Raw genomic sequence first — 15,301 nt, forward strand, 5'->3', positions numbered from 1 at the left:
TCTCCACAGTAATAGTATGATACCTTGGTGAGAACAGCAGTGTCCCTCTCCACAGTAATAGTATGATACCTTGGTGAGAACAGCAGAATGCGCCTCTCCACAGCTGATGAAGGAAACCCCCAAGACTCTGAGAGCAGGCACAGCACAGATGTTGAACCGGCCTGGMAGGGGGAACAAGCATCATACAAGCATCATGCAATGTTCCCACTCATTATAATACATCTGGAAAATGACTTAGTGGTTATAACAAAGGAATCCAAGTTCAAATGAGAAAATGCTGGTGGATAAGCCTGATTAGCTTTTTATACAAGTAGCGTACGAAGAGAGGTAGAGTGCGGTAGTACCTTTCTCATCCACACGGTTGAGTCCCAGCTGCCCAGCCCTGTTCGCCCCACAGCAGTAAACCAGGCCTGGGAGGGTGAGGGCCAGAGTGTGGGTTCCTCCGGCTGCTACCTGGATCACTGGGACTCCAGTGAGGGAGCGCACCAGGGCAGGAATGGGCTGCAGAGGGACTCCCTTCCCCAGTCCCAGCTGTCCATGACTGTTCAGACCCCATGAGAACACCTGTCCTCCTGTAGAAGACAAAGAAATTACATATTACATTACAATTACATAACAACAATTCCAGAGTTACATTCTTTCCTAATAAATATAATCTCACTGTCCTTTTGATGTTCACGCTTAGAAAAAATAGTTCCAAAAGGGTTCTTCGGCTGTCCTCACAGGATAACCCTTTTAGGTTCCAGGTAGAACCCTTTTTTGCTCCAGGTAGAACCCTTTTGGTTTTCATGTAGAACCCTCTGAAAAAAGGGTTCTACATGGAACCCAAAAGGGTTCTACCTGGAACCAAAAAGGGTTCTCCAAAGGGTTCTCATATGGGGACTGCTGAATAACCCTTTTAGGTTTAAGACAGCATCTTTTTTCGAAGTGTAGTCTAACTGACGCATGTGGTTATCATAGTTTAGATGGAATGTAGTCTGTGTGAGTAAGCCTACGTCAAAAGGTACAGTATGTTATACCTTTAGTCAAGGCCAAAGAATGGAAATTTCCACAAGCAACCTGTATCACTGTTATCGGCAAGGGCGAAGGTATTGGAACTGGTCTGTGCAAAAATTAAAAGGAGACATCTAGTACATATTGTCTTTGTTAGTGATCAGTGAGATCCAAGAGGGCTCATTACTTGACAATGTAAATCATGGATGATATTTAACTATCAAGATCTATTTCAAGTTGAAGTTGAGGTTTCCTTGCCTTGGCCTGGGGACTTTGGAGACAGTAGTAGGGGATGCCCAGCTGTCCCTCACCCCCTGCCCCCCAGGAGTAGACCTGTCCTGAGCGCACACAGCTACAGAGTGGTCCTGACCACAAGCACAGAGACCACTGCCCCCAGACCCTCCACTGGGGCTGAAACGGGTAGAACACAGGCACACATCACAAGTCTCATCGTTGTATTGGGCGCATGTGACAATACAATTTGATTTGATTAGACACGTTTATTTGGAAGTCCTGGTCTTGTCCTGGAAAGGGTTAAATGCTAGAACATTGATAAGATGTCATTTAATGCATGAAGGAGTTAATCAACAATTTATCCAGAGTCACTTGAGGATGACGTAAGTTCGATCCAGTGTGATTTATAGGATTTTTCGTTTTCGTTTCTCTACTTTGGGAGAAAGAAACTGAACCAAACCAATGCCTTGTGGTGTAGTTTTATTGAGGGTGTCAGTTTCTGAAAGTTGTCGTTAAACTCAGCAGAAACGAAACATTATACAATCTGACATTATGAACAATATCACTAAATATATTGGGTAGTGATGAAAATAATAAAAACGCATTCAGATCAAAAACGTACTTTTCCAGTAGCACTTTTTCAAATAGCCTACATAAGACTTGATTATAATCTGCATTTATTCTGCAATTCTGGACTACATATTCCGATAGCATTCATTGATGTCTTTACCTGGTAGTTTTGAATTTGTTCCCTGTCTGCCAAGTTGTCCCTTTGAGTTGCGCCCGCATGATAGGATCCTGCATCTACCGTGAGAAATAAATGGTGTTGCTCCCACAAACTATTTCTGTGACTTTATCAGAGAATATATTCCCTGCTATCGGAACAGACACATTCTCAAAGTTTAGACCAAACTGTCACCTCGAACCGTCTCCCCAGCAGAACATGATGATGTGAAGGTTAGGGATGCCTGGCGTACATTAACTATATAGCGCAGTCACCCTGCGCGCGCATATGTGTGCTGTGAGTAACGTTAGTCATCGGCGATCAATTAGCTAGATTGTTTTATGTACAAAATGTATTGGATCCCACCAGTTTTGAGGCTCACCTGTTTAGCTTTAAAATATATATATAAAAAAATTGCATGAATTTTGGCATCAGTATGTGTCACATATCAGTTTGCAAACGATGTAAAAAAAAATATATAATTGAGTAAATAAAGCCGCATACAAACATGGTCTCTTTTTAGCTTTCTTGAGTAAGGCAGCTCCAAAATGCAGGTGCAGTGCTTTCTGTGGTGGTGGGGCAGCCAGCGGAAAATATTGAGCTGAGGGATTGGTAAGTTTCTAGTTGCGCTGTGATTGGCTCTACATCACGTAGAGCTCAAAACTTCAAGCCCCTTAGGTGCTGCCATAGACTTACATAAGAAGTGCCCATCCGAGAAGGCTCAAGATCCTTGGCCAAAATAAAATGACTTTCAAATCACGTTTTATCTACCGTACTAAACTGGACTGATGTCAACATCACACTTTCAAAATCTTAGCTAGCAAGCTAGACAAGCAGTCATCTCATATGAATTAAGTCGACAATCAACTGGCAAATCCTTTTCAATCCTTGTCATAATGAAGAGAAATTATAGATAAAATGTACCAGTGCTCATCGCACATTGGACATAAACATTACACAACAAGTTGGAAATCACAAATTCAACAATGAGTGCTGAGGCGCGACTGCAGCCTCAGGTTCGATCCAGGCTGTCACAGCGCGCCGTGACTGGGAGACCATGGGACAGCACACAATTGGCCCAGTGTAGTCTGGGTTAGGGGAGGGTTAAGAGAGGGTTTGGCTGACCGGGATTTCCTTGTCTCATCGTGCTCTAGCACACTCTTGTGTCAGGTCGGACGCCTGCAAGCTGACTCAGTCGTCAGTTCAACTGTGTTTCATCTGACACATTGGTGCGGTGGTTCCGGGTTAAGCGAGCAGTGTGTCAAGAACCAGTGCAGCTTGGCTCGCAGAGTCCGTAGGGGAGTTGCAGCGATGAGACAAGACGTAACTTCTGGCCCATGGCGTTGCATGTGAACCTTTTTTTAAATTGTATTTCTTATTTCTCCATTTTTCTCACCCAATTCGTGATATCCAATTGGTAAAGCTTGAAGACATTGGCCATGCTGTCAATCCATCAATCAATCAATCAATCCAAGTTTATTTTATATAGCCCTTCGTACATCAGCTAATATCTCGAAGTGCTGTACAGAAACCCAGCCTAAAACCCAAACAGCAAGCAATGCAGGTGTAGAAGCACGGTGGCTAGGAAAAACTCCCTAGAAGGCCAAAACCTAGGAAAGAAACCTAGAGAGGAACCAGGCTATGAGGGGTGGCCAGTCTCTTCTGGCTGTGGCCGGGTGGAGATTATAACAGAACATGGCCAAGATGTTCAAAATGTTCATAAATGAACAAGCATGGTCAAATAAATAACAGGAATAAATGTCAGTTGGCTTTTCATAGCCGATATCCAGCATGACTTCTGCCGCATTCAAAACAACTGGAAACCCGGAACTGGAAATCTCAGACTTCAGTGAGTTCAAGACAGCTGGGAACTCTGAAAAAAACTAGCTACGACTGAGAAAATAAGGAAAATAATTTGAAAGGTCATCCATCTTGAATTCCAATGGTGGAACTCTGGCCTCTTTCTAGAGCCCACAAGAAGGACAGCCGTGCCACCTTCCTTTCAAGTGAGCACAGCACAGCAAGGTGAATCCAAAAATGTCTTGTATGTTGCTGCATAAATTATGTAATATGCCGGGAGATATAATCTGTAGCAAGAAGTAATACTAAGTGTATGTTGTGCAGTAAGATGTTAGTAGCCCATCCTCACACTAATAATTTGGTCCCTTTCCTCCTCAGAACTTAGCCTACTGTTCTGACTTGATGGTGCACACATGTAGCCTATAGCTTGTTTAAGAGAAATGTAATCATCAAATATTGTAAGAGCTTTCATGGTCTGCTTATATGCCCCCTTTATTTATCCTACGGTTCTGACTTGGTGTACAGGGGGAATACTGTAAGAATGGCCCATGTTTTGAATTATGTCATGTACATTTCAAAAGTGCTGAACAAATAGTTATATTGACTACGTCCGCCTAGCTCGGATTGCCTCTTATCCGCTCGTCGTTCCCTTATACCATAGTTTGTACATCTCAATGTGTCAGTAGAACCACATTTGTTTAGCAAGTCAGTCATATCAGCTATGTTTTTTAAGGCAGTAATGAGGCTGATGAACTGTTTCCTGCCAGACAAGGCTCTGCTGATAGCCAGGTGTAGATGTGGTAAAGGGAGAACTGCCAGCCATTCCACCCACCTGAAACCCTCTTCCCCAAAGCTAAAGACTCCGATTTGGTTTTTTTGTCTTACAGTAACATTATAATCCTACTATGGTATTAAGGACATAGCCAGGGTCTGAATTTTAGTGAGGTCTGAAGTTGAAGCTCATTATCTGCATTTCTATAGATTTAAAACAAAAATGCTATTTGGAAAAAAGAAAAAATGACCCCAGCCAATTAACAAGAGGAAACTGCCAATGAACACCAAGTTTCAAAATTGCACGTTATGTATTCTAACTATCAACAATACTTTTTTTTTTACCTTTATTAACTAGGCAAGTCAGTTAAGAACAAACTCTTATTTTTCAATGACGGCCTAGGAACAGAGTGTTAACTGCCTTGTTTGGGGTGCTGAACGACAGATTTTTACCTTGTCAGCTCGGGGATTCGAACTGCAACCTTTCGGTTACTAGTCCTCACCTATCAGGTTATTTTCAGCATGTATCATTTTTTGAGTATGGTTGGTTTTTGAGCTTAGCAGTGATAGTTTGCCGCTTTTTTTTTGTTTGATATTTATCGTACCAATCACTCGTCTTTTCTTTTTGTACTATAATCATTTTTTTTTATACGATTGCTTCGGGGGGGGGTGGCGGGACCAAAAAAAATAATATTTTTTATTTATCTTTGTTCAGTCCGTGTCCTCCCTGTTATTTACTACTATATTTTATGTTCGTCATGTGTTTGTTTCAAAAGTCAATTTAGACAGAATACTTTTTTAATTTTGAATAATGATTAATTTTGTGTTTTACTGGGAAAAGTAGGAACTTTTGGGTTATTACTGGTCATATTTATTTAAGAAAACGCAAGGCGCAGGGATGGTGTGGTTATTCAGGAATATGAGGTTCGGAAGAAAAATTCGAGATAAATTATCTCGCCTATAACTGGGGATTTGATACCACAAAAAATATTTGGTAGGGACCTTGGATGGAACAAGCAAAAAATCCGATCTACATTGAGTTAGATAAAAATTCTTGTTCATTCTGTTTGACTTATTGATGCCCTGCCATTTTATTTTCTTTATTCTCTCCTTTTTTGTTTGCTCATCTTAAGCTAAATTTGATTTCTTGTAACGTACAACTTTAATAAGTCCAAAATTTTGCTCAATGCTGCACGCCGCCCTTAGAATCTAAAGTATTCACCTTCCACACAAGCACCATTGTAAAACCTGAGTTACCTGGTTTTTTTATCCTTTGGGGCACCAACTGACAGAAAGGTAGTTTTGCCTGAGGTAGAAAATATTTGACAACATTTGACCTGCCCCACCCGAAAATTTCTTTGACTTACCATCAGGAAAAAGGTTGTTTTTATATTATGCAAGGATGGGATTCATTTTATTATGTTCCAGGAAAATGGAAACAAACAAGATTTCGTTAAGGAAAAAAAGAAAATTCTTCCACGCACACGAAGAAAAAAGTAATTAAGCCAACACCAAAAATAATGAAAATAAGGAGATAATGATATGGGTAAGAGCCAAAAAATTGGAAAATGGAAGAGAAATTAGGTTTAAAGGCTTAGGGAAAAAGAAGGGCTTAAAAGGATTTGCTAGATAATCCATTTCCTTAACCCGATAGAAAAAGGTTTTAAGAATTACATTTATGACCCTATGTTCACCCCAGAAAATTAATCCTTTTCCTCCCTGTTCCCAGACCCACCAAGGTACCACGACGAACATCACCAGCCGCTCATCCCCCCCCTTCTTCCTGTTTTTGTATGTTTATCATTTTTTTGGGCGTTGGTTGCGGGGTGCGGGGCGGTGACCTGATAATTATCTCCTCTTTTACATGGGGGGGGTGTGGGCTAGGGGCCCTGTTTACATGTCTATCACATAGTTTTTCATGACCCCGTGAGTAACCATAGCGGCAAACAATAGTTTTCATGACCTGCCCTGTGTAACATAGCTGTACAGCTGTGATAAGATTTATTTGGATGTGCACAGAGGAATGCAAATATTTACAATGTGATTTCCATCCTAGAGACACAACACATGTTCTATGTCTCTCTCTGTCCCTCTCATGCACTCAAACCCCTGTCCCTCTCATGCACTCAAACCCCTGTCTCCTCCTCCTCTTCCCTCCAGCCAGTCTCTACAGATCCACTGCTTTAGACTAGAGGAGCACAGTACCGTGTCCAAGGCCTGGACGTTCCGCCAGCACTTCCAGGGTTTCCCCAAGGCTAGTGACTTCCAGCTGAGGGAGGAGATGCTGCTGCATCCCAGGGATGGACAGGTGGGGATAGGATAGACTTTATAGGGCAATTCCACCACTTTTCAACCTTATTTTCATTATCTGCAGCACAATACCAGTGTGTACATATGTGGAAACGGTGCATTTCTATGTTTTGTTAAAAAATATAGATAACATAAAAAAGTTCTACCCGATAACATCAACAGTTTTTAAAACAGTGGTTTTCCAACACTGAGATTCGCAGTGATGTGGGGAGCAAGATAATACCTTCCCTCTGGGTAGAACCACATTGCAGGTTTTAAAAAATCAACGTTTCTTCAACTTTGAATCCTACCCCGTGATGTCACAGAGATGCATTTTTTAGGACCTTCTTATCTTTTCAACCACGGATCATAGAAGAGCACTGTTTCACATATGTAGACACTAGATTGGTGCTGGAGATAATGAATATGAAGTTGAAAATGAGCGTAATTGCCCTTTAATGTCCCTGAGGGGGAAATTGTCTTGGATACATGCACTAGACCTACTGAAATTTCACACAAAATGAACACATTCCTTTTGCAATTCCAACACGTTCCATGTTATGTGAAATGACTTGATAACCTGTGATTAATACATTTGTATTAGAAACAGTTTATCTGCACCGAAACGGGGAGGGACTAATCAGAATGTCTATTCTTGGCAAAACGGTGTGCACTAATGAATACACCTTAGAACAAATTACACATTTTTGTTGCAAAAATGTTTTCCGTTGCAAAACGTTTTGGTACAGTGTTCACTAATGAATACACCCACYGTTGGAGGCTGTGTTCCTGAGCGTGGACCCCTACATGAGACCCTACAGCCAGGCGATGATGAAGGTGGGAGACGTGATGATTRGGAACAAGTTGCCAAGTAAGGGAACATTATGGGGGACGGAGGTGGGCATGTGGACGCAAACACACCATAGACGTTCTATACTGCATTTCTATACCATTTAAAAACTCWAAAATGCTAYTTGGAAAAAAGCAAAAACAAGCAAAAATKACCCCCAGCYGTTATCACGTTTGTTGCTGTAGCGTCATTCACCTCAGTCAATCTACAAAYACAGAGCCTATTAGCTATACAATTAGCCACTACACATCAACTCAGCACTGGGAGGATTAAMAMYWWWAWTKRAWWWWWWMMARAGGAATCTGTAARCAGAAAAAGYATTTTATTAACAAAAGGTAAACAAATACATTTGCTTTACAGAACTTGTATTTTTTCGCAGTTTCACAGCTAATTTCCTGCAATTCTACACATTTTACCATGACTTATGTCATGTTAACATGATATCTGAGTGAGAGCAACTAACCAAAACAATGTGTGCCTGGTCAGTAATTTGGCCATGATTACTACATGGTAGCAGGTAGCCTAGCTGCTAAGAACATTGAGCCGGTAACCGAAAGGATGGTGGTTTGAATCCCCGAGCCGACTAGGTAAAAAAAAATCTCTGCTGATGTGCCTTAAGCAAGTTAATTAACTCTAATGGCTCTGGATAAGAGTGTCTCTCTAAAATGTACAAGTTTAGATAGCTAATGTACCAATCTGTAAAATATGAATTAACATGGGCTAATTGAGTGACATATAACAAGAGGAAAACTGCCAAATTGCACAATATGTATTCTACTATTCTAACTCTCAACAATAAGTTCAGGCCCTACACAGCCACAGTTTAAAAAAAATATATGGCAAATAGAAATCCAACTGGGTGGTCTTCAGAGATAGATAGGATGGGATGAGGGTAGCTGAAGGATGGGACTAAAAACAAACAAAAGATAACTAATGTAAAATATACTGTTTCCATAAAATGTATATTGTATGTATAAACTGGAAGTAGAAGCCAACGTGTTGTTGTCCATTAGTTTACTCCAATTAGGGGAGGGGTGGTACGGTTAGAGATAAAAGAAAAATATATATATATTACTGTATTTACCCCCAAAATATATGGTGGATTGGAAATGATGCAGACAACTACATTGATAGAAGCCACAATCTATCTGCAATATTAAAGCTGATCTTATTTAATTTGTCCTTTATGAAGCTACGGCCGTGACTATTATATTTGATTCTGTTACGTAGAATACTATCATATGTGATCTTGCATACATTGATTCAGCTCTGATCTAAGTTTACTAAACAAGCACCATTCACCTGAGTATCCGTTCTCTGGGCAGCCAAACTGTAGCAGAGACTGTGCGTAAAGTAGAGAATTACACACATGCCAGAATCTTCGACCTTCGCTACCAGGAAAAGTTTTTTTTTGTCAAGATGGAATATCCTACAGTTTATGTCAAAATTGACAGAATTTATCTTTCGTAGGAGATTAGGAGAATTTACACAGCAAAGTAGGATAATTAATGTAGCAGATTAGGAGAATTAGGTTAAGGTTAGAAAAAGGGTTAAGGTTAGCTAAAATTCAAACATTTCCGAAAGAGGGTTCCTAAGAATTCATACCCATAGCCAATCTGTAAAGAGATAAAGAGCTCTCAATTTACTCCACTGTTTGATCATTAAAGTATGAATGGCTTTCATTCATTTAGTTCATAATTATTTGGCCAATCAACAGCACATTAGGCTACGAGGGGTCCGGAGGAGGCGTAGATGTTTATATTAACAGTGGTTTCACTGGAAAAAACATTAAGCGTTTATGAAAGTTTACATTTATAAAGACTGCTCTTAATGTCTGAATACGTTCAGTTGTTAGCTCTGAATGTGTTTCATTGACTAAATAAAATCATAATATTGACAGACGTAGATAAAAACAACTGCTAGGCTACTAGTAACATGCTTCCCATTTCAAGCATCTCCAAACACATCACAGTGGGTGATAGCATGGAGAAGCTTTCCTGTAGTGTGTCGATACTGCTGTAGTTAGGGAGGCATAATGTCACAGAGCACGTTTGTGCTTTCGGATAATATTCATCAGCGTCAGTGCTGCCCAAGGACGTGATTTGCATCTGCAGTTTGGAGAGACTTCGACCTCTGGGCAGTCTGTCCGTTCCAGTCAGAAAAGCTAGAAGTTAGAAATGAGAGGGGAAGAATGATAAACTGACCAAGCATTTGTGGAGTGCTACAATGATTTACTTAAAGGGGCAATCAGCAGTTGAAACAATAACAAAGCATCCTCTCCGCCAATGTGTCAGTATAAAGCTGAAGGATGGGAGAAATTTAACCACCCTCAAATTCATAGACAGAGCTATGGATGAAAGGACTGACCATCCAAAATAGTTTTAACCATGTTTTGAGTCTATAAAAGTGTTTGTYWACCTTTACTTTGTTTACAAACATTGGAGAAAAACAAGCTTATATTTTGGGTTCTGATGGGGTACGCCAATGAGGAACTAATAAGGTACAGTTGAAGTCGGAAGTTAACATACACTTAGTCATTAAAACTCATTTCTCAACCACTCCACAAATTTCTTGTTAAACTATAGTTGTTGCAAGTCAGTTAGGACATCTAGTTTGTGCATGACATAAGTAATTTTTCCAACAATTGTTTGCAGACAGATTATTTCACTTATAATTCACTGTATCACAATTCCTGTGGGTCAGAAGTTTTGAAAATTCCAGAAAATGATGTCATGGCTTTAGAAGCTTATGATAGGCTAATTGACATCATTTGAGTCAATTGGAGGTGTACCTGTGGATGTATTTCAAGGCCTACCTTCAAACTCAGTGTCTCTTTCCTTGACATCATAGGAAAATCAAAAGAAATCAGCCAAGACCTCAGAAAAAAAAATGTAGACCTCCACAAGTCTGGTTCATCCTTGGGAGCAATTTCCAAATGCCTGAAGGTACCACGTTCATCTGTACAAACAATAGTACGCAAGTATAAACACCATGGGACCACGCAGCCGTCATACCGCTCAGGAAGAAGACGCGTTCTGTCTCCTAGAGATGAACATACTTTGGTGCGACAAGTGCAAATCAATCCCAGAACATCAGCATAGGGCCTTGTGAAGATGCTGGAGAAAACAGGTACAAAAGTATCTATATCCACAGTAAAACTAGTCCTATAACGACATAACCTGAAAGGCCGCTCAGCAAGGAAGAAGCCACTGTTCCAAATCAGCCATAAAAAAGCCAGACTATGGTTTGCAACTGCACATGGGGACAAATATTACTTTTTGGAGAAATGTCCTCTGGTCTGATGAAACAAAAACAGAACTGTTTGGACATAATGACCATCGTTATGTTTGGAGGAAAAAGGGGGAGACTTGCAAGCCAAAGAACACCATCCCAACCGTGAAGTACGGGGTGGCAGCATCATGTTGTGGGGGTGCTTTGCTGCAGGAGGGACTGGTGCACGTCACAAAATAGATGGCTTCATGAGGAAGGAACATTATGGGGATATATTGAAGCAACATCTCAAGACATCAGCCAGGAAGTTAAAGCTTGGTCGCAAATGGGTCTTCCAAATGGATAATGACCCCAAGCATACTTCCAAAGTTGTGGCAAAATGGCTGAAGGAAAACAAAGTCAATGTATTGGAGTGGCAATCACAAAGCCCTGACCTCAATCCTATAGAAAACTTGTGGGCAGAACTGAAAAGGCGTGTGTGAGCAAGGAGGCCTACAAACCTGACTCAGTTACACCAGCTCTGTCAGGAGGAATGGGTGCAAGTCAGTTAGACATCTAGTTGTGCATGACATAAGTAATTTTTCCAACAATTGTTTGCAGACAGATTATTTCACTTATAATTCACTGTATCACAATTCTTGTGGGTTTTAAGACAGGGAATTTTTACTAGGATTAAATGTCAGGAATTGTGAATAAATTAGTTTAAATGTATGGGCTAAGGTGTATGTAAACTTCTGACTTCAACTGTAATATCTTCCAAGGATCAATGGGTACATTCATTTGTAAGTCCAAAAATGGATGTAGCAACTGCAGATTGCTCCATTGAAGTTAGTTAACATAATTGTGTTAACTCACTTAGGAACTTCTTCTTTTGCTCCTCTGAGAACTCTGTGAAAACACTCCAGAAGTTCTGGATGATGTCATCTGTGGCCTATATCCTTGATACTCGGCATTCTGTTAGTGGCAGAGAAAAACATAACGAAACAACTGCATGTACAGTAGTCCATGACTGTATTATAGCCATAGACTGTATAGCCCACAAGGATGGGACCAGATTTAACCACGGGAGCATAAGAGCTGCTAGCCTGGTTACTGTCTCTGTTCAGCTATTACATTCTACTCCTTGCCACTCATGTCATTTGGAGTGGAATGTTAGCTAAAAAGTCTGGTACTCTGACTACAGAGCTGCTATATAGGCTACCATACATGTCAAATTATAGTGATTTATGTACTCTTATTACATAATCTAAACAGGTAGAATTTACCTCTCTCAACTTGTCCCACTCGTAGTTGTCATCTCCTTGTAGAAGTGTCATCAGCTCCTCAGGTAGAAACATCCTCCATGTCTGTATAGGGCAACCTACGTGGAAGCCTTTCTCAAAGTCTGCAAAACTGAATCTGCACCGACTGTTGAGCTCATGTCAACGTACAAGTCAACATATTTCTTCCTGTGAATGATATATGGCAAACCAATGTTTGTTTATGAGTATAGAACACATCTGTGGAATCATTTAGTTAATTCAAGAGATTCATAAAATTGATAAGTTTACTCTCATCAAATATACCTGTTGACCATGGTAACTGGACCTCCTCCCATTCGGTATCACTTCTTGCCCTTTGTCCTTCAAAAGACAATAAAGATTAGTACTGCATCAGCTGGGATTACCTGTGTAGGCTACCAAAAAACAGCTAAAGGTATCAATTTCTCTTACCATGAAAACCAAATCCAGCGCTTCAACAACCTCCTCATCTTCATCCAACACATACTGCAAGCAGCTAATTTTAAAAAAACAGCATAAATGTGATATGAGGAGATAATAGTATATCTGTAAAACATCTACACTGTTAAAATGATGTGCTTTGTTACACCCAAACTAGTGGCAACTGAGCTGCCCCAACTTGAAGGAGACAAAACCTTAATTTTGCAGGGAGTATTGAAACATCATCGTGAAATGTTTTGGTTATCCTCATGAAAGATACCTACATTTTAAGAAACATATTAAGTTGGATTTATTCATACATTATTTCAGTAAAATGACATTAACAAATTTTGAAACGACTTGCATACATTTAAAAAAAATATATATATATTTTTTTTTTTACACTTTATTGAGACGGTTATGAAATGACAGAGGAGATACAGATAGGTGGGAGAAACAGATTGAAGGGTTGGAGCGGGGAATTTAACCCCGGTCTTCGATGGGGAGAGGGGTGACATGTCTAGGCCAGGTACGTTATCGCAAGACATGGGCTCGGCACGACTTGCATTCATTTTTATAAAGTATATGTTGGTCTTTTTTTTTGTCAATTTCAATTCCCACAGAATAATTTCTTACAGTGTGGCTGTGTAGTTGAGTGGTAAAATTCCAACGAAATGTACCATCTTACGCCCTCCTGTTTCTAACCTGTCTAAATAAAGCATTGACAAAATAATAAAATAATAAAATAAAAAAATTCTCCATAGGCCCTTATCATCAATCAATATTTAGGATATAAACCGTTTGCATTTCTGAACCAGTGATTGTATGAGAAACATAGTTTTTGTGTTTTGATGCTTCCTTTTACATGCATTGAAACCCTAAAAAGTGTTTTCACAACACTCTCTTAAAACACAAAATATTCAGGTTGAAGAACCACTTTGAGTGTTTCAGAGTACTTCATTTCTGTTTTTAAACACATTCTGTGCATCAAAACACTTCCATGGGGTTTACATTCAACCCCCTCCAAAACACCAGATCTCATCTATAGGTGCACTACTTTTCCTGGTTTCATTACACAATCATGGTGTTTTGAGACTTTCTACTTTTACACTGTACTGTAGCAGCAGTTGAAGAGATGAACATACATTATGGACCCCCCTTCTTTTTCAGCAGAATAATTGTACCTTGCTTCAGTTGGAGACAGCTCTTTAAGGTCATCCAATGTTGTAGTCAGACCCAGAAGCTTCTTGAAGAGAGCCAGAGGGAAGCAGAGGTTCAGAACACACTGATTAAACAGGGCCTTCCCACAGAGTAGCCCAAGTAAGTAGAATTCATCAGTGACACCGCCGTCCTATGGATAAAAATAAATAAATACAATGCCACAACCCGTTAAATATTACAAATATTTAATAGTATAATAACAGTACCATAATTGGCATTTCTAAGAATGGATATTTCTAAGTTAGTAAATAAAATTGTGGGGAAATATTGAGTTAAATCTGGGAACAATATGGAACTGAATATGGAACGTACATCTGTTGTGAACCACGCTAGTCCAGACTCGTAAACCTCCAGTGTCTTTGGTTCCATTGTGAGAAGTTCCCTCCCCAGGAGGCTGAAGAATTCCAGTGAAACACCACCTTCATCCACACCATTCTCTGCTTGAAACTTACCTGGAGACAAAAACAGTTTAGAGCACTTGAGATGACTAATCTAAATAGTCACACAGAAAGCTACACATTCTCCAAAATACAGAAAAGCACAACACTACCTTTAAAGCCACCATGTGGCAAGTCATTTTTCGCAGTTGCTGAAAGGTATCATCCAGAAGTGTTCCCCGGTCCACCTTGACGGTTTTGTCACAAAGCCAACCGTATTCGATGTCCTCATGACAATCCTTGGATACGATTATTAAAAGGTATGTGAATATTAGAGAAAACTTTTTGGCAGAAGAGCAAAAATATTACATTTTAGTGAATTCAATTTGCCTTATGCCCAGCAACTTCAATCTGGATAATGTCTAACATACACTGTAAAAAAGTGGCATGGCACTGTTGTTCATCTTAAGTTTTCTATTCAATTTGTCTGAAATCACATAACGAATTTGACAGAGCAATGTGATTTTTTAATTGAATGAAAGCATCTAAATTGCTTTCAACACCTCATAGCAGTGGGAGCAATGTAGCGGTGGCAGCCTATCAGATGAGTTGGAGGGGTGGACTATTGGGGGCGTGGCTTTCAGATTGTTATTTTTGGCTATCCCTGAGAGTGAATGTCATTCCAGGTCATTTGTTCAACTCTTAATGATTGGACCTATTTTCAATTTACGCCTAAAATGACATACCCAAATCTAAGTGCCTGTAGCTCAGGACCTAAAGCAAGGATATGCATATTCTTGATACCATTTGAAAGGAAACACTTTGAGGTTGGTGGAAATGTGAAATTAATGTAGGACAATATAACACATTAGATCTGGTAAAAGATAACAAAGAAAAAAACATGGGTTTCGTTTTTTGGTTGTTGTTGTTCCATCATGATGCGTTTTTTTAAAGGTTGATCAAAAGAGTCATTTTTTACAGTGTAGTTTTAAAAAATGCAGGTACTTACTTTGATCTGATCAAATGCATACATCCACACTGTACATTTGGCTTCAGTGTCCAGGATACAGGGGTAGTCCTTCAGGAGGCAGAATATGTTATCCTAAAGTGC

At 39.8% G+C, this 15,301-nt stretch overlaps 1 protein-coding gene across 1 annotated transcript in view; it reads right to left on the reverse strand.

The window, feature by feature from the left end:
• LOC112077819 (probable E3 ubiquitin-protein ligase HERC4) overlaps nucleotides 1-15,301 on the reverse strand; it is a 36,878-nt gene that overhangs the window by 11,474 nt on the left and 10,103 nt on the right. The window contains 8 exon segments of the mRNA XM_070441841.1: nucleotides 24-161; nucleotides 345-572; nucleotides 1,305-1,404; nucleotides 12,605-12,668; nucleotides 13,777-13,943; nucleotides 14,126-14,207; nucleotides 14,302-14,489; nucleotides 15,200-15,292. Coding sequence (XP_070297942.1) covers nucleotides 24-161; nucleotides 345-572; nucleotides 1,305-1,404; nucleotides 12,605-12,668; nucleotides 13,777-13,943; nucleotides 14,126-14,207; nucleotides 14,302-14,489; nucleotides 15,200-15,292 — 1,060 coding nt within the window.

The sequence above is a fragment of the Salvelinus sp. IW2-2015 genome, unplaced genomic scaffold (assembly GCF_002910315.2).
Source record: "Salvelinus sp. IW2-2015 unplaced genomic scaffold, ASM291031v2 Un_scaffold4943, whole genome shotgun sequence".
Lineage (NCBI taxonomy): Eukaryota > Metazoa > Chordata > Actinopteri > Salmoniformes > Salmonidae > Salvelinus > Salvelinus sp. IW2-2015.